Here is a 20,181-nt window from a genome sequence, read left to right on the forward strand (position 1 = left end):
CGGATATGCCTTTTCGGGGCATTCAACGTTAAACAAATATTCGATCATCGGAGCTGTAGCACGGTTACTTAGGACTTGAAGATTGAAAACGAAGAATACGTTTACATTCTTAACCGAGACGTTTTCTTCCCTGGATTCGCAGGACATTTATGTTTTGTGCAGGGCTAGTTTACTTGTCTCTTTGAGTGCATGGTGTTACTGTAGGAGACAGTTTGTGTGTGGAAGCTCGGAGGTGTCCCCATAGGTTTTAACCACCACGGGTTTACCCATAGTACTGAGTCGGAGACTACATGCAGCACCTGCATTTTAAGCGCAGTCTTCGTAACGTCTCAAGGGTAGAAATGGCCGGCGATCTGGTGACGTGAGGCGAGTCTTGATCAGTATATGCTCGGTTAAACTTAATTTTTGCTCCTCACGAAGACATGTAGAATTTTGTGGCATTTATGTGAAATTGTTGGGCGCCAGCGTACGCATGTTTCCCCCCAATGCGACCGCTACGCCCACCCCCATAACCCGTTCTGAATGAAAAAAAGGATACAAATATGAGTGGGAAGCGCAGCTTTCAAAATTTCTGTTCGTGGGTGCTAACAGTTGTGCCGTCACGGCGCATTAAAGGGCCCCTGCAGCACTTCTTTTATGAATTTTTTTTCTAAATCTGAAACGCTTTCAGAGCGTAGGCTACAAGCGCATCCAGTGCTGAGAATATGAGGTCAAAAAGCAGCTCCCGTCAAAATTACTACTTCACGTACAGCCGGTAAAACGCTTGTCTGTAACAGCAATTTCAGCTTCAACCAGCTACATCCGAAAACTTCCGAAACATACTCGTCCCAAACATGTCGGAGGCAAAAGCGAATAGCTAAGACTTCAGAATTCCGCAGTAGTTTTATTCAAATCCCGCTCCGGTGGGGCAGGATAGGGCTGAGAGTACGAACGCTGTGTTATAGACAAGCCTTTTACCGGCTGTACACGAGATCCCTTGGAAACTTGGTCAAAATGTTTTTCTCTCCTTACCGCTATTGGCATGGTTTTGGGCGTTCCAATTACGTCTTTCAAATGGCATTGCGGCTATTGGTCGGGTTCTTTTCAATTGCAGCAATAAATGCATTCGATAGCCACATGAAAGAAAAGAAAGAAAGAAAGAAAGAAAGAAAGAAAGAAAGAAAGAAAGAGCGAAGCAGAAACTGGAACGGGTATCTGCGGCGACGAGAAAACCACCCAGTGTCGCTCAGAGCTGGTAGTAGCTATATCGCTTTGGTAGTGCTTCCAGGTACAACAGAAAAAGTGAAAGCGCTTGCGCACAGTGTTGGATGGTCCTATCAAGCTGCGAGCGTCACTAACACTCTACTTGTCTCAGTTGACGCGAACTGCATCCCCAGATAGAAGCAACGAAACAGTGCGTGTGGCCAGAAGTTGTTGGCAGAAAGTTCGACCGGTAGATGCCGGCGAAATTCTTCCTGGCAGCGAGGACGACAGAGGGAAAGTAGTCCGACTGATGGCAGTACTTTCCTGGCCTATCGAAGATGCTATAATATATCTTTGCGTTCTTCGGGAACATTTCCCGAGATTAGTAGTAGTATTCGAGGAGTTCATGACTTCAAAAATAGTCTAGAGGCGATTAAAAGAAGGTCCTAGGGATTTCATATCGTGATATTATTCTGCATAATGGCTCGTAAAAGATGTCTTTCCAGCAATGCATTCAAGTAGAGTTAAGAAGCCTATTTTAAAAGCGCTCGGTGTCAAGCTTGGTATCTGTAAAGCCAGATTTCCCAAATTGGTCATAGCAGAGAAGAAGAAAAAAAACTTTAGTTTGGAGTTTCGCGATATCATTAACTTCATCAATTGACATCATCAACCAAGCACCACAAAAGTCAGCAACATACGTCAGCGACAGAACTCAGTGATAAGTTATGCTCACGCATTCTCACATCGTTAAAGAAAACTGGTATGCCACTGTAGTTTTTTTTTTGTGTGTGTGTGTGTGAAATCCTATGCCGAACTTTCCTTTTCGGGCATGGAATAAGCCATTCTTTCAATTTTACGGAAGTTGCGGCCGAGAATCGCACGTTCAGGTTCGCATGTTGTCACAGTGGTTAAAACTAGTCTGATATGTAAAGTATAAGCACCTTATTTGATGTATACCGCACGTGGCACGCACGTTTCGCTTCAGCATACTGCACACACGGCATTTACCACAACTTCGAAGCCATCCTCGCCTGGCTTAATGCTTAAAAAAGTATTTAAAACACACCGCACAGTATGTCATGTGAAGTATGGTGTTTGTGGTACGAGGCCCAAGACCCCAGGATGCACCGACCGGCAGAGCTGCGAGAGAGTCTCTCTAGCTGTGCGGTTCGCACTGTCTCTGTAACTTCGGAGGGGGTATTGTGTATCGCGAGGTGCAGTAGGTTTGCAGTTGTGTGCTGGGAGAGGCCGAGCGCTCGCGTCTGGCCGTACCGATGAGGCTATCAACACCGAATTTTTGCCATTCCGTCTCCTCTGAGGGATGTCACCAGAGTGTCCCCTAAGCCTAGACGAATGTACCCTATCCACAATAAGGAACGCCGTGAGGCAAGAGCGAAGGCCCTCGCCAAACAACACCGACCGGGGTTGCCGTCTCTAACCCAGCCCCTTCGTACAAGAAGCCCTCGACCAGTAGGTTGAAGACACCGAGCTCCCAAAACATCGGGATCCCCACGGTCTAGATGACTGAGTGAACAACTCAGGGGTGCAATCGCCACAACGTTTGGGCAAAATAAAGTTATTTGTACTACTACTACTACCGCACAGTACACAGATAGTCCCCGCCCACTTACGCATTCAGAAAAAGGACGACTTCTCCTACTTGTGCATTTAGATTGTTTTCTTATCGAGCTTGCAGGGCAGCTTCTTTCTCAAATTATTTTGTAGGCAGCGATGGGTAGCGTGGACTTGGAATATTTACGAAACGTGGTACGGTAGTGTGGGCGTTGCTACAGAAAAGTTTTCTCTCATTCGTGACACGCAGCCGGGCGAAGTGGTGGAGCTCGAGTGCGAGAAGTGTCAGTGCGCGAACAACCGAGTGAGCTGCGCCAGCATTCCCGGATGCGGAACGACCACCTCCGTAACCACAGGTACGTGTACGGCGAGGACGACCATTGTGCAGAGTGCACAGATCAACAGCATTTGCCACCGATTTGCGCTCGTATAATAAAAATAGTAACTCAGATAAATCCGACGAAAAGTGATCACGAGCTACGAATGAATGATTCTCGTATATCCAAGAGACACATAAACTGAATGGCTCCGTTTAGTTTGAGGAGGAAATTGGTTCTTCGAAATATGTGAAAATGTAGAATTTTGCTGTCTTTGTGTGGAAATATAAGTGCAAGCGAAGCTTCTTTTCGCCGCCTGTGTAAGTTTAGACATTATTTAACAAATGTCGGAAGGAACACTTACTCTGTTTGAGGATAGTAGTTAACGAAAAGCAAATGTATTCCGGAATATAGAGATCCGAGGGCGCTGCGGCGCTTCTGTGGGTAGTTACCGATGTTAAAATAACAAAACGCTCAGAATAGAAACAAATACGTGCACCATAGCGAACATAAGCTAACAACGAGAAGAAGGCTACCCTTAATGTGATACCAGACGACAGCTAAAACTCCGGTGTTTCCCTAACTGTAGGGACTATAGGAGGCTTTGTTCAGTAACATGAATCAGGTCGATACAGGTTAAGTCCCACTTCGGTCAGCATTGATAAAGGTGTGGGAGCAACACAAACGCTTGGAGGATTGTCATTGAAATCCTCCTATTAGGGTCGAATAGAGCAAATTATTTCCAGGTGGCCTCATTATTAACCTGCGGCGTCACTGCAAAAGACAACCGAAACGTTTTCCCCACCTTCTATGACAAAAAGCTCCTGTAAACTTTAGTTCAGTGCACACAAAAGAAATTTCGCGTAGTAGGCGTGATAGCAATGCTGAAGTGATTATGCAACTGCAACATTTACTGTAAAATTATGGTGCTTACTGGGAACTCATTTGACGCTAATTATAATAAATAAGGAAAACAACGCAAACAGCAAAACAGTCTCACTTTCATGCGCGATTTTTTTTTCCAGTAATGCGTACAAAAAAATTTAACCACGGAAACTGAATGCAGACCGCACAAAGAAAAAGCACTGCTACTACCTCAAAGAGCAGGAATTCAAAGTTTAAAATAACAACTTGCCCTGAATACTTCCGACAATCCTGTAAAGTAATTGACACTGCTTTTTGCTGCAGTTTTCTCGGGTACTTATTTTTTTCTCAGGTTCATAGATTTTTTTATCGGTAGGCTGGCATGTACAAAGACAGTTACATGGTAGTCGGTGCATTCATGCGAATCCCACGCAGGCAGACACAGCCTTTTTGTTCTTAATGCGTAAGTTATTGATTTTCAGGTCCATCAACGCCCATCCCGACAATGCCACCCCCAATAATAAGTAAGTCGCTATTGCTGTTTTTATGCGAAGTTTTATGATTTATTTTTTGGCAATTTTATTGCACAGGAACCTTAAAACGTTCGCTTATCCTCGGGGAAACACAGCAAGCGTTACGGCGCTTCAACATTGTTAAGCACTGCGATATCTAGTAGGCGCTGAAAAGGCCGGGTAAGGCGCGCAAAGGCTGGACGGTTGGCTGCGCTGCATTCTTAAACAACACCAAACACAAATGTCCAAGTAATGAAATTTTTGACCATATTAAGGAACAATAAATAGCCTAGATTCGCAGCGTAAACTGGTAATGAAATTTTTGACCATATTAAGGAACAATAAATAGCCTAGATTCGCAGCGTAAACTGGCGAGTTTCGACGTGGAGGTTTTGGGAGTGGCATGGTTGTCTTGGTGGTGGCTACTCAGTGTTCGACATACCTCGTCAAAGTTGGACCGTCTCACTCAAACTCCCTCAGAAATTTATCTTTGGAATCACCTCCCACTCACACTCACACTCATTGCTGAGCAACTCATCTACGCTCACTGAAACTAAAACTCACTGCGAGCGCAAAACTCAGAACTCACTCGGGCCCAGAACTCACTTGGGCTAAGAATTCACTTGGGCTCAGAACTCAAAATGGACTCAGAACTCTACTTGGGCTCAGAACTAAAAATGGACTGAGTTGTAGCTCGGGCTTAGAACTCAAAATGGACTAAGAACTCATTCGGGCTCAAACTCAAAATGGGCTCAGAACTCACTCGGGCTCAGAACTCAAAATGGACTGAGAACTAACTCGGGCTGAGAACTCGAATTGGAATGAGAACTCACTCGGGCTCAGGCGTACTCAAACTCAGTCAGGTTAAAACTCACTCGGGATCACTTGGGTTCAAACTCCCTCGTGCTCACTCGGGGTCAAACTCACGATGCCACACTAGCCTCACGCTCACTCAAACTCAATCTCACGCGTCACTTTGAGCCCAAATAAGTGTGAATGAGTGGACTGATGAGTGAGTGCGCCGACCTCTCGTGTTCAATTCTCTTCCTCGCAGTATCGCGAACACACTACTAGCTACTCGCAATTAGGAATTTAACTTTGCGCCTTTCGCTCAGGACCAGAAATGCGTACCTCTATCAGTGCCACCATGCAGCTGAAATTCAAAAGTTGACTTCGAAGGTTGGGGTCCGACTTGATCACAAGACGGAGATGTGCGGTCATTATAACTTAGTATTTAGAATGTCTACAGACGGAGCGCCTGTAATGTGATAAAGATGTCTTATTACTTGATTGCAATATTCCGGGCTGTGGGCAACAAAAAGCTCCTTCGGATGCCTTCGGGGAGACCAATGCCCTCAAGAGAGCCGAGGTTTGCGCCCTTTTTGATAGCCGGCGAAGCTAACTGTTGCTCGGTCATGCAAAGGTTTGGCATAACCTGTTGTCTATATACCAGACTTACTAGTAATTTATAGTTTACTGAAAAGTATGCCTTATATGTAACAGGTTGTAAAGAATCCTCACGGTGCAAAGGCATCCAGGGCAATGACGCACGGAAGCAGCCGTATTAGATTTGACGGGTAAAATGCAATGAGGTGCTGGACGTGGCGACTGTCTGCGTGTCTTTAAAAACTGGTGTCGAAGCGAAAGGAGAGATAGCACAAGTTGTTTTTCTGTTCTCATTCAGTGGGGCACACCCCAGATGGCCTTAAACGTGGCGAATTCGCAGGCCGGTGCCCCCCCGACATGTGGGTGTCCGAATGCGGCATCCGCTGCAACGCCACTTGCGACCACTTCTTGCACAAGCTTCGGGCCCAGGGTTACTGCCACGACGAGGATGGTTGTGTGGACGGCTGCTTCAGGACAGTGTGCGAACCGGGAAGCGTGCACTTTAATCCCGACAACTGCGTGCCCCCACAGCATTGCCCTTGCGCATTCCCCGGGAGGGAAGCTCCTCTGGCGGTGAGCTGCTAACGCCGCCAACCGTGTCCACTTGTTCGCCGGAAAAAATGATTCCTACAACGCTTCAGTCAATACTTTCTGGTTTTCTGTTTCATGTATTTAATTTGTACGTACTGCAGCCAGTTAAGGCAATAGCAGGAGTGGTTGAAATACAGAGCAGCGATTAGAAGTGCAACACTTCAGGGAACGACAAAGACGTATACACCCGTACACACATTGCCATTTCATTCAGTACACAAGCGTCCGATCGTGCAGATGCCAATGTACATAGAATAACCGTTATACAGCCAATTAGTGGGCACTGTAGGACGGGGCGCCCATACAAACACAACAAAGCAAAGAACTATTGATTAAACACGACTTTCAAGAAACAGCTGAAATCGATTTATCGATGAGGTCCTAATCTCACTTGGCAGTAAGTTCCGCTGTTCTGTCGTTCTCGAAAGAAAAAAAACTAAATTGGAATGTATTGGTGTGTGCATGAAATGGGGTGAGGTTTAGGAGATGATACTTTTGAGTTATAGTTGGTATAGCGTACGTAAGATAGATGTTATAGGAAAGGCGGTTATCTGAGTGAACGATACCATGCAAGAATTTTAGCGAATCGATATTGCGTCGCGTAGAAAGTGAGGCAAGGTTTAAAGTTGTAAGGGTGGATGTAGGCGAAAAATTACGGTCATAGCGGTGAAAAATGAAACAGATTGCTTTTTTTTTGCACGGATTCAGTTTGTTTGATTTCTCCTTTTTTATACGGACACCAATCGATTGAGGCATAATGAAGAACCGGACGAATTAGTATTTTGTACATTAGTAATTTAGTTTCCTGTGGGGATGTTCTGACAGTGCATCTTAGGTAGCTGAGTTTTTTAAGAAATTTGGTGCAGACTGAATTGATATGTTTAGGTTAGTAGTGAAAATCACGCCAAGATATTTATAATCCGGAACCCTTTGGAGCATTAGGCCATTGAAAGAGTAGTTGAAAACGGAAGTCTGCGCTCTGGTGCTGAAGGACATTGAGACTGTTTTACGGAAATTGATATTCGTCTGCAGTGTATCCCACCAAGAGCAAAAGTCACTAAACGAGTCCTTAAGGAGGTGGTGAACTTGAAGGGAGGTAATGGGGTTGCACAAAACACAGTCATCGGCGTAGAGGCGTAGTTCAGAGGTGATGGATTGTGGCAAGTCATTAATAAAAACCAGAAACAACAAAGGACCAAGAACGGACCCTAGTGGTACCCCTGATATAACTTTAGCTAAAGGTGTTTTGTGCGAGGGAAAGGTAACGCACTGGGTGCGATTGGACAGGAAATTGGCAATTAGATCTACTAGACGAATTTTGTAGGATGGCACCGAGTTTATTAGGCAACATAGAGTGAGGAACACTGTCGAAAGCTTTTGCAAAGGCAATGAATATTACGTCGACCTGGTTGCCGAACTCAAGGCTTGACGAAATGTCATGGGTAAATTCATGCAGCTGAGTTAAAGTGCTATATCTGCTTCGGAAACCATGCTGCAGATTGGATAAAACATTGTTTGTTTCAAACGTTCCATTTTTTTTTAAATTTGACAGTGTCACTTGTGCCAAAGAGCAGCTATTTATTTTTAAACGAAGTAACCGATTACAGTCTATTAATTCGAAAGGTATAGGGCATACCACCTGCACAAACAGAAGACCAGGCAATATTTCGTTACATTCCGCGTTACATTCCTTGCATGGTTTGCTGCGGGTATCTATAATGTGCAGTAAGGATCAATTTTAAGGTGATAGCGAGAGCATCGATCAGCGGACCTGTCAAGCTCAATAGCGGCCGTTTTCTAACCTCTAGAGATTCAGATAGCGCTGCCGTCTGGCCATCGTAGTCTCTCGCATGATACAACCATGATACGACCCGTAAGATGGCGCTGCTCGTTGTTTCTTTTTCGACTCGAGCGATCACCTTCAACTTTGTCGCGACTGTACAAGCACCATAATCGGCAGGAGACGGACTGGAATCACAAAACACATTTGATATATCGTAACGTATGATGCTTGCTAGCGCACCATCCGGTGAAGTTTGAGAACTACACTGTGATTCTGAATCCACACAGCAAGGATAGTAGTATTGAACGGGTGGAGGTCATGTCATTGTAAATGTGGGTAATCTCCGAAAACAGTCACCACGGATATGCCTTTTCGGGGCATTCAACGTTAAACAAACATTCGATCATCGGAGCTGTAGCACGGTTACTTAGGACTTGAAGATTGAAAACGAAGAATACGTTTACATTCTTAACCGAGACGTTTTCTTCCCTGGATTCGCAGGACATTTATGTTTTGTGCAGGGCTAGTTTACTTGTCTCTTTGAGTGCATGGTATTACTGTAGGAGACAGTTTGTGTGTGGAAGCTTGGAGGTGTCCCCATAGGTTTTAACCCCCACGGGTTTACCCATAGTACTGAGTCGGAGACTACATGCAGCACCTGCATTTTAAGCTCAGTCTTCGTAACGTCTCAAGGGTAGAAATGGCCGGCGATCTGGTGACGTGAGGCGAGTATTGATCAGTATATGCTCGGTTAAACCTAATTTTTGCTCCTCACGAAGACATGTAGAATTTTGTGGCATTTATGTGAAATTGTTGGGCGCCAGCGTACGCATGTTTCCCCCCAATGCGACCGCTACGCCCGCCCCCATAACTAGTTCTGAATGAAAAAAAAGGATACAAATATGAGTGGGAAGCGCAGCTTTCAAAATTTCTGTTCGTGGGTGCTAACAGTTGTGCCGTCACGGCGCATTAAAGGGCCCCTGCAACACTTCTTTTCTGAATTTTTTTTCTAAATCTGAAACTCTTTCACAGCGTAGGCTACAAGCGCATCCAGTGCTGAGAATATGAGGTCAAAAAGCAGCTCCCGTCAAAATTACTACTTTACGTACACGAGATCCCTTGGAAACTTGGTCAAAATGTTTTTCTCTCCTTACCGCTATTGGCATGGTTTTGGGCGTTCCAATTACGTCTTTCAAATGGCATTGCGGCTATTGGTCGGGTTCTTTTCAATTGCAGCAATAAATGCATTCGATAGCCACATGAAAGAAAAGAAAGAAAGAAAGAGCGAAGCAGAAACTGGAACGGGTATCTGCGGCGACGAGCAAACCACCCAGTGTCGCTCGGAGCTGGTAGTAGCTATATCGCTTTGGTAGTGCTTCCAGGTACAATAGAAAAAGTGAAAGCGCTTGCGCACAGTGTTGGATGGTCCCATCAAGCTGCGAGCGTCATTAACACTCTACTTGTCTCAGTTGACGCGAACTGCATCCCCAGATAGAAGCAACGAAACAGTGCGTGTGGCCAGAAGTTGTTGGCAGAAAGTTCGACCGGTAGATGTCGGCGAAATTCTTCCTGGCAGCGAGGACGACAGAGGGAAAGTAGTTCGACTGATGGCAGTACTTTGCTGGCCTATCGAAGATGCTATAATATATCTTTGCGTTCTTCGGGAACATTTCCCGAGATTAGTAGTAGTATTCGAGGAGTTCATGACTTCAGAAATAGTCCAGAGGCGATAAAAAGAAGGTCCTAGGGACTTCATATCGTGATATTATTCTGCATAATGGCTCGTAAAAGATGTCTTTCCAGCAACGCATCCAAGTAGAGTTAAGAAGCCTATTTTAAAAGCGTTCGGTGGAAAGCTTGGTATCTGTAAAGCTGGATTTCCCAAATTGATCATAGCAGAGAAGAAGAAAAAAAAACTTTAGTTTGGATTTTCGCGATATCATTAACTTCATCAATTGACATCATCAACCAAGCAGCACAAAAGTCAGCAACATACCTCATCGACAGAACTCAGTGATAAGTTATGCTCACGCATTCTCACATCATTAAAGAAAACTGATATGCCCCTGTAGTTTTTGTGTGTGTGCATGTGCGTGTGTGTGGGGGGTGTGTGTGTGTGTGTGTGTGCGTGTGCGTGTGTGTGTGCGGTGTGTGTGTGTGTGCGTGTGTGTGTGTGCGTGTGTGTGTGCGTGTGGGTGTGCGTGTGTGTGTGTGTGCGTGCGTGTGTGTATGTGTGCGTGTGTGTGTTTGTGTGTGTGTGTGCGTGTGCGTGTGCGTGTGTGTGTGTTTGTGTGTGTGTGTGTTTGTGTGTGTGTGTGTGTGTGTGTGTGTGTTTGTGTGTGTGAAATCCTATGCCGTACTTTCCTTTTCGGGCATGGAATAAGCCATTCTATCAATTGTATGGAAGTAGCGGCCGAGAATCGCACGTTCAGGTTCGCATGTTGTCACAGTGGTTAAAACTAGTCTGATATGTAAAGTATAAGCACCTGATTTGATGTATACCGCACGTGGCACGCACGTTTCGCTTCAACATACTGCACACACGGCATTTACCACAACTTCGGAGCCATCCTCGCTTGGCTTATAGCTTGAAAAAAGTATTTAAAACACACCGCACAGTACGTCGTGTGTAGTGTGGTGTTTGTGGTACGAGGCCCAAGACCCCAGGATGCACCGACCGGCAGAGCTGCGAGAGAGTCTCTCTAGCTGTGCGGTACGCACTGTCTCTGTAACTTCGGAGGGGGTATTTTGTATCGCTAGGTGCAGTAGGTTTCCAGTTGTGTGCTGGGAGAGGCCGAGCGCTCGCTTCTGTGCCGTACCGATGAGGCTATCAACCTCGAATTGTTGCCATTCCGTCTCCTCTGAGGGATGTCACCAGAGTGTATCCTAAGCCTAGGCGAATGTACTCCATCCACAATAAGGAACGCCGTGAGGCAAGAGCGAAGGCCCTCGCCAAACAACACCGACCGGGGTTGCCGTCTCTAGCCCAGCCCCTTCGTACAAGAAGCCCTCGACCAGTAGGTTGAAGACACCGAGCTCCCAAAACATCAGGAACTCGGCAGATGACTGAGTGAACAACTCAGTGGTGCAATCGCCACAACGTTTGGGCAAAATAAAGTTATTTGTACTACTACTACTACCGCACAGTACACAAATAGTCCCCGCCCACTTACGCATTCAGAAAAAGGACGACTTCTCCTACTTGTGCATTCAGATTGTTTTCAATCGAGCTTGCAGGGCAGCTTCTTTCTCAAATTATTTTGTAGGCAGCGATGGGTAGCGTGGACTTGGAATATTTACGAAACGTGGTACGGTAGTGTGGGCGTTGCTACAGAAAAGTTTTCTCTCATTCGTGACACGCAGCCGGGCGAAGTGGTGGAGCTCGAGTGCGAGAAGTGTCAGTGCGCGAACAACCGAGTGAGCTGCGCCAGCATTCCCGGATGCGGAACGACCACCTCCGTAACCACAGGTACGTGTACGGCGAGGACGACCATTGTGCAGAGTGCACAGATCAACAGCAATTGCCACCGATTTGCGCTCGTATAATAAAATATTAACTCAGATAAATCCGACGAAAAGTGATCACGAGCTACGAATGAATGATTCTCGTATATCCAAGAGACACATAAACTGAATGGCTCCGGTTAGTTTTAAGAGGAAATTGGTTCTTCGAGATATGTGAAAATGTAGAATTTCGCTGTCTTTGTGTGGAAATATAAGGACAAGCGAAGCTTGTTTTCTCCGCATGTGTAAGTTTAGACATTATTTAACAAACGTCGGAAGGAACACTTACTCTGTTTGAGGATAGTAGTTAACGAAAACAAATGTATTCCGGAATATAGAGATCCGGTGCTTTCTTTCTGTGCATTCTGCAGTATCTATTATTTATAACTATATGTGTTGAAAAAATTTGTGTATGTGTGTGTGTGTATGTGGGGGGGGGAGGGGGGGGGGAGTGATACCTCCTCAGGGTGCTTACTCTACTCGAAAGGGATTTTTGAAATTGTTACTCCTAGGCAGTAAATAGTGCCCAAGAGAAAAGTTGCTTTTCCTGGTCGGGGCTTTGACCAGAGCGTGTGCTTGGAGTTTTCATTAAGGAGCTCAGGATGCTAGGTAAGGGGCAAGTGCGGGTTATAATTGGTTGGGCTTTTACCCGCGGAACACCTAAAGACTGCACGTTCCCTGGCTACTCCCACCAACGTTGTGCACATTCTGTAGTTGTCCCCGATCACAGTTCTGTGTAAAATTAGTTAAAGTCGTAATTATTGCCCCCGGAAAAAAAGATATTAAAGGTGACAGACTATTTTCAGGAACTGCGGGTGCTCTGAGCATATTGTGATGCAATGTTTATTCTTTATTTCAGTGACGCCGGTGCCTACGACTGTGTGGTCACGTAAGCTTCTCTTTGTTTCTGCTTTCTGCTTTTCTGCCGTGTGAAACGTTTTGCTCTACTCCCATTTTTAAAACGCCTTTCTTTCTCTTTCCTTCCTACTTTCTTCTCTACCTCTATCTTTAAAACGCCTCTCATATGCCGCGCGGCAAAAACTCGTAATTAAAAAAAAAAAGAAACGTTTTGTATAAAATGCCATGTAAGAAATTGTCGAACCAAGAATTGTTCAGTTGCTGATGGTTCATCTTGCAAAGTAACGGTGAAATCTACGCGGGTGCCTATGCGTAGTGCATCTACCCAGGCACGTCTGCTCCGGTTAAAAAGGAGGCCACGACAGCCATTTATTGTAGAGGCGAAAAGCAAGAGTAATTGCGTAGACGTATATAGACATGTTGCGTAGGCGTATTGGCGACCCACCTGTGTACAGTTGGATTTAAACAATTTTGTTCATTTTTTATGTACTCAAGTACATTAAAAATGTGAAGAATTTTTTTTACATGTCATATAAACATTTGATGCCCGCGTATGGGATGATGACTTCTGTAACGTATTCGGCTTCCTGTTAAACCGACTCTAAGCGCGTCGACATTTTTCTAACGCTCAACGTTAAGTTGGTGTATCTGCACTGTGGCACGAATGAGGAGTAATCCGCACTCCTCTCCCCAACAGCGTCCCCCGAAGGCGGCTGCTGGACGGAGTGGCTGAACGAGGACGTCCCCGAGGGTCCCGGCGACTTCGAGGATATGCGGACGCTGCAGGCCCAGGGAAAAGTTTGCATGCAACCAGCGGCCATCGAGTGCAGGGTCGAGGCAGGTGAGTGGGCGGCGAGGTACGCTAAACAACAGTCAGCCCGGATTTCTGGAGGGAGAGAAGTACACGAAACGTCGTGTTTAGGACGCGTGTAAGCGCTGTGGCAGCAGCAGAAAGCAGCGAGAGTGTACCACCGTGTGACCCGAGGTGGCAACGAAAGGCGTGCGCCGCCATCCGTCATTGCCGACGATGGGGGTCACTCGACACCTCGGTATCTGTTCGTTTCATTCACTTGTCAATATCTTGAACTCAACTGTAAAGGAAAAAACAAAAACAAATCATGAACCCCTCCGTCTAACGACGACGATGGTTGAACGCGAAGCTTTCTCGGGGGGGACTCTTTGGTTGTCGTCTGAGTTTGGACAGAGGTTCGACCATGTCGAAATGGAGCGATCGGATAGACGCCGGCTTTATAACGCGGCAGATCCAGGTTCCATTCCGGGCGTTGAGCCCTTTTTTTTCTTCTTTGGTTTGCCTACGATCATTCATCGTCGTCATCAAAGAAAGTTGGCTTTCCTGCAGGGCGTTCTCGAGTTACAGACGCCATCAGTCAGACCACTCAAGCTTCGCTTTAATAAGCCCGCTGTGGCGCTACAGGACGATTGCTTTTTGTGGACGGGGGGAGGGGGGGGGGGTAGCGTTCGAAGCCCAAGATGAATATAGCCTATACACTTTTCTTTTCTTGGCTCCTCTGCTGTAAGTGCACATGTATGCAGCTCCCATGAAGACGTGGACTCGCAAGTCCCAACTACGAGAATTTTGTTATTAAATAAAAAGCAATCGGGATCGTTCGCATCATTCACGGGTGATTTAGTTGCCATGGGCTGAAAACGTTATTTGTTAAAAATTTTCTACAAAACCCAGCTGTAATGCCTTAAAAAATGCTCGACCTTCTGACGTTTAAGAAAAGATTCCATTTTTGTCATATCCTATTAACCCTCCCCGCGTTGAACAAGCTAATCCTTTCAGCAAGCGCTTTCAGATCTTATCAGTGAGGAAACTCGAGAAATTGAATATCGCGCAAGATGAGACATTTCAACGAGAAGTGTTGGGAAGTAGCCAAGGGGCGCTGACAGCATTAAAGTACTAAATAATTGGCGTTTGCCAATCAGCACTACGTACTTGTCTATTTTAGTTCAGTAAGTATCAGTAAGGACTATTTCGGGTGGAGAGATTATGAAAAGAAACGCTTAATTGCTCCCTTGTTTCTTTTTTTTTTGTCTGTTGTCTGTGGTACTGGAGTCAATGTGCGACCCAGGGCCTCAAACATGAGGCCAAATATTCGAAATATTTCTTTTCCTGCCACGGTCTTCTGGTCCGCTGTGATTTGTTGATGCCACCTGGATAAAATGGGATTTGAATACGCCATCAGCAAAGCGGGAAGATAGCAGAACTACGCACGTCCAAATGAGATTTCATTGGTATTTCTGCTCGGTGCAAGTGCTCATGAGAGGGTCCCGAAAGAGTTACTTCTTCAAAAGGAGCCCTACGTGGCATCCCAATTGTCGTGCAGTGAGCAGTGCTTCAAAACTCATACTCACCTTTACAGCGAAGCCGTCTATAGCTAGGATCCCGCAGATTATTTCCGACAACAGAGCGATGCAGACAAGAATCGCACGCGAGCGTAGCGCTACGTTAAGGGATCCCAATCCTGTGCTCGACACCTTCAGCGCATGAAAAAAATTCATAGAAGATTAAAAAAAAGTCCAATGGCATTCGTATTTTGCTACAAGATGGCTTATATTTTCCCTAAAAAAGTGCCTTTCCAGCAATGCATTTTGTGTTTAGAGGTAAAGTCTGCTTTAAGGAAATCGGTGTAAGCTTGGTTTTTGTAATCCAGCTTTTCCACATTGTTCGCCGCTCGGTGAAGCATGGCCATCTTTGGAGGGCGTAGCATTATAGAAAACAGGTATAACTCTTGTATTATCGAAAATAGCCTGAAACAAATTATATGAAAATCAGCCGCTAAGGTGACTCTACCCTTACGCCGAGTTTCATTTACTTGTGACAATTAGTTAGTTCACAGTGAAGTTGTAAACGCTGCCCAGTCGAAAATGGCGACAACAAAAATTTCTGTAGCTTGTCGTATTTTCGCATGTCACCCTGTCGTCCTGTCGTATTCTTGTCGTGTCGTGATTGTGATGTTCTGTCGTGTGTCGTATCCCTGTCCTGATTTTGATGTTCCGTCGCCCCGAATTCCCGTCTCGTCGTGATACTGATGTTCAATCAATAGTTGCGCATGGCTTGAATGTTATGGCCTATGGGGAAGAGTAGCGTAAATGGCAGTTCTGTTGTAACTAAAGCAATGCTTGTCGTTGAGAATATTGACTCGGTCGTTACGACAGAAATGTGTGTCGTAACAACAGATGGCTCTGTCGTAACAACAGAACTTCTGCTGCCACAACAAAGTTTTTTGTCGTACGACAGGATTTCTTGTTGGGTTTTTGCGCTATTCCTGTTGGGACTTTAGACTGGGTACAGAGTTAGTCTGCTGTCAAAACATGGCCATCTACAGAGGGAGTATGGTTACAGAAATAGAATGCGACTTGTTTCACCAGAACTATCCGCAAACAAATTATATGAGAATTAACCGCTGAACTGGCTCTCACATTATGCGCCACAGTTTCGCTGGTCACACTTCTTCACAAGTGGAGGGGCACTGAATCTTTCACGACAAGAATCATTGCTTTTACGTGATTATCGCTTGAACGCTAATGATTGTTGCAAGTCACAGTGAGCGAGCACGACTGTACAAGGTCACGGCTTGCTTTACTTCGTTTGAGTGAAATAATTTTGACTAGACAGCTAAAGAAGGCTACGCAACGGTTGCGGAGGTTTTGAAACCGTTAAAATGGTCGAGGTGAATAGCTGAAAACTTCGCCGATAATCAGATGTCTGTACGAACATCAACCATTTTCCGGAATGTTTTGTTCGGTTGTCAGAGATTTCGACAGGGACCCTCGCAAAGAAGGAGTGCGAATTATGTTTGATAATAAAACAAACTTACAAAATAAATTCAAAATATCTTGCCCCCTTTAATGATAGCACAACGAAGTAAAAAATGCCGAGGAAGCGGCAGGTCCGTCCAGCTCTGTGGCGTTTTCTGGTCGCCATCGGTTCTTACATATAACATACAAAGAAAAGGAGGTTCCAAGGATTTTAGTTTACAGTCCTCGTCTCACTGTTATTCCTGTTGTTTTGTCACCCATTTACGTCGCGAAAATTCCGTCTTTAAAACTTAAAAAATATACAAGCACAATCTGGCTGAGAGGCCATACGGGGTAAAAGAACAATTTTATCTGAAACTTAATATACTTCATTATCGACTTATCCCCCCAGAGAAGATAACGAAGCAATGCTATGACAAAATCGCGTCTACAGCCTTATGACGACAAAAGCCACGTTTGGATCGATATACGCGGGAACCGTGGGGTAAAAGGCGCAAAATATTTATAGGAGCACTGACACAAAATTTTCGTGTTACGTTTTTTCCCTTGCTATGGATGCCTATTAGCCACTAATCATAGAAGGGCACATTAGACGGTCTATCGCAGTGTAAACAGTCATTTACGGAGTCGTTTATTCGTGTCAATTTTGGTTTCGACAAAACGAACGCCGAGCGGCCGCCATGACAGGAGGTAGCACCTGACGTCACCATTCATGTCGCACCGCTGCCGCTCAGAACGCGCGCGCTAGCGAGCGCACGCGCTCGCCCAGTCCGTCCGAGGTCTTCACCATCCCCGCGCGCCCGGGAAGCATGACGTCAGTCCCAAAACCATGACGTGTACACACGGTGTAGCAGCGCGCGCCAACCTCAGCCAAGGCGTCGGCTACGTCAGGGGAGCCCCGACGTCGGCAGTTTGGGGCTAGTAGAGGATGATGTCATGCTGACTTGTTCTGGGCTTCCTCGTGCGGGCAGAGATTAAAATGGATTTAAAATATCTTGTACTGAACGGCTACTCTTGAAACTTGCTGGGAGACATCTGAAAAAAAAAAAGGAAGCATTTTACATAGTTATCTCAGCTTTGAAATTTCGTATCACTACTCCTTTAACATATTGTACCTTGTTTTCGTAATAACCGACTGCTTCCCGTTTCCTTCTTTCTGGATCGCAGACAAAACTCATTGGACGCAGACGGGTCAGAAGGTGCAGTGTTCGATGGAACAAGGCTTGCAGTGTTGGAACAGCGACAACGGACCACAGGGATGCCTTGACTACCAAGTGCGCTTCTACTGCCCCTGCGGTGAGAACTCGTTGGCCCCGCCTAGTCGCGCATCCCAGCTGTGCTCCAAAGGGGGATACTTTTGGTGTGACCGCTAAATTGTGGTTGCCCCTTAGCTACCTTGTCTTGAGCCTCTAGTCAAGTTTGTCTGTTAAAGACGGAGGGACTTCTTTATTTCACACTTGTGTACAAATAATTAGAACCCATGACACTGAATAAGTTGGTACATTCTCATTGCGTGTGTTAACTCGGGAAAGAAATTCGGGATTTATCTAGCGCTGTGAGCATTGACGTTCAAATGGGCGCGACGTTTAAAGGGAAATGTCGAAGTTTCACTTATGGCCATATTGTGGACTATAAGCCTATGGACTCTGGCTAAGCCCATGGACTCTGTTATTTCACTTAGCAGCGGGCGTCTAGAGACTTCCTTTATTTTCAATTATCAGTAAAAACAGTCAGCAGCCTCACCAACTATACCGAAACTGCAATTTTCTTAGATACTCACTCTTTCCTTTCGTTTAGCTTTTTATTAATGCTTCATTTTTGTTGTTTACTTTGATCTTATCCACAACGTTTTTTACAGACAATGCGCTGTTAATGTCTCCCTGTGGACTTTTGAGTTTCACGTTGCCCCCGGATTCGTGGAATTGTGTTAGATGCAGGGGGGGGGGGGGCGAAAGGAAGATTGAAAATTTTCAACGTACTTACCACTTTGAAAAAAAAATACCGATGTATTGACGACCAAAGCGCAGGAAAACATAGCGCTGATCCACACTACGCTCTTCCCTTTATTATGCGTAGTATATTTGGGTCACAGAACTATGTTAACCAAAACACTTCGCGTGGTTTGAGCCAGTAGTTTGGACAAAAGTACGTGTATTTTTTTGGGCCACGGTTTTCTTTTAACTTGTGAAAGTACTTTGTGTGTTGTGTTATTTGTTTAGGGACAGATGTGATACTGTCACTTTTGGGGCAAGGGTTTTTTTTCTGTATTTGACGCTTGAGGGGACAAATAAAAGCAAATTCGAAAACAGCAAAAGTCGTAAATTATTGCACTTTAACTCCGACATGGAAGACTTACCGTCGGTTCGTGTGCCTAAGTTACTCATTTGACAACAATGTGAACATTTCATAATATCGGTCTGAGGTACAGACGATACAATACGGCATTTTGACCAGTTTCAAGCTGCGCAGAGATTAAAAGAAAATAGACATAATTGATGATAGGGCACTAACCCTTTCAGTCCCCGTTTCTCCATATGGAGACGCGACTTTCTTTGTCGTTTTCTTCGTGAAAACGAAAAGAGTTCATGGTGGAGAGCGGTGCGGCTGACGTTCGAAACCTACGGAAGTGAAAGGTAGCACCATGTGATGTGGAATGCCGGAACCGCACTCATAAACATGGTTTCAAAATGGACACCACCAAGTTTTGTGGGAACTCGGGTGTGTTGCCGTCCTAAGTTATCTTTTACTGCGGCGGAAATCATTTATAAAGGCTAAAAACACCTCTTTCATGTGCAGAAATTATTATTTTACCTCCTTGTTTGTAAACTGCCTCAGGATATTTATTATTTTTTATAGGGAAAAGCAGGATTGAGTAATGGATTCTCCATATGAGGACGCGACGCCATTTCCGTAATAACTATTTTAGAGAGACTTAACTTTTTTTTCTCAACTCTAGACACTTGATCCAAGTATGGAGTTTTTCTGCGGCGAATATAATAATTCGTGACTGAAAGTGCTAAATGGACCTAATTCTTAATAGTACGTACATAATACGTACATAATAATACGTAATTCTTCCTCTCTAGTTCTTCGCCGCGATATCGCCCTTTTATCATTGCTCCACAAATAAGTTTATAACTGCACTCGTTCCACATTACCTATCCAAATCGCATCAAACACGTCCAGAAGATGAAATAACCAATTAAGTTTTTCCCGTATGTATGGTTCCACACATTCGTTTAATTTTTCTGCGCTTCCTGTGGCCATTGGCTTATGGAATAGCCTTCCTGACAGCATTGCTGCTGAAAATAATCAGGAAAAATTTCGTCATCTTCTACACGAGTACTTGCAGAGCAGCAGATATAATTAGGCATCATCTTGTTTCCTTCACTGGGCGAGGTGTTTGAAGTGCGGCGGTTTTTTTCCCTTGCCTTCAGCTTTTTTTTGTGCGTGTCGTGTGCACGCTATCTGTCGCAAATATGTTAACTCTTTTTTCGCATTTTCTGTCGTCAAATGTTATTGCGAGATATGTACCTTTCATTTGATGAGGTTTGTGTGCTCTGAACATTGTAGTACTTTTTGCGTTATTTCCCTGCAATGTAATTATCCGTTTTTCTCCTCTTGTTTTTTTCTGATTTTGCCATGTGTGTATTGAAGTTTTTAGCTCTTTACAATCTTTTCTGCCGAGTGTTGGTTGCTTGCACCTCCTGTAATTTTCATGTAACCCCCCTTATTCAATGCCCCAGGGCCTGTAAGGTATTTTAAATAAATAAATAAATAAATAAATAAATAAATAAATAAATAAATAAATAAATAAATAGTCAGG

The 20,181-nt window shown here is 44.9% G+C and overlaps 1 protein-coding gene across 2 annotated transcripts in view; it reads left to right on the forward strand.

Annotated features, from left to right (window-relative positions):
* The window catches only part of LOC144139377 (hemocytin-like), a 224,618-nt gene that overhangs the window by 106,986 nt on the left and 97,451 nt on the right, over positions 1-20,181 (forward strand). For both annotated transcript variants that reach the window (XM_077671743.1, XM_077671748.1), the window contains 7 exons: positions 3,005-3,110; positions 4,418-4,459; positions 6,174-6,406; positions 11,571-11,676; positions 12,571-12,600; positions 13,267-13,410; positions 17,523-17,651. In XM_077671743.1, coding sequence (XP_077527869.1) covers positions 3,005-3,110; positions 4,418-4,459; positions 6,174-6,406; positions 11,571-11,676; positions 12,571-12,600; positions 13,267-13,410; positions 17,523-17,651 — 790 coding nt within the window. The remainder of the gene's footprint in view (positions 1-3,004; positions 3,111-4,417; positions 4,460-6,173; positions 6,407-11,570; positions 11,677-12,570; positions 12,601-13,266; positions 13,411-17,522; positions 17,652-20,181) is intronic.

This window comes from Haemaphysalis longicornis, unplaced genomic scaffold, assembly GCF_048455015.1.
Source record: "Haemaphysalis longicornis isolate Haplotype H1 unplaced genomic scaffold, Haemaphysalis longicornis Haplotype H1 scaffold_1, whole genome shotgun sequence".
NCBI lineage: Eukaryota > Metazoa > Arthropoda > Arachnida > Ixodida > Ixodidae > Haemaphysalis > Haemaphysalis longicornis.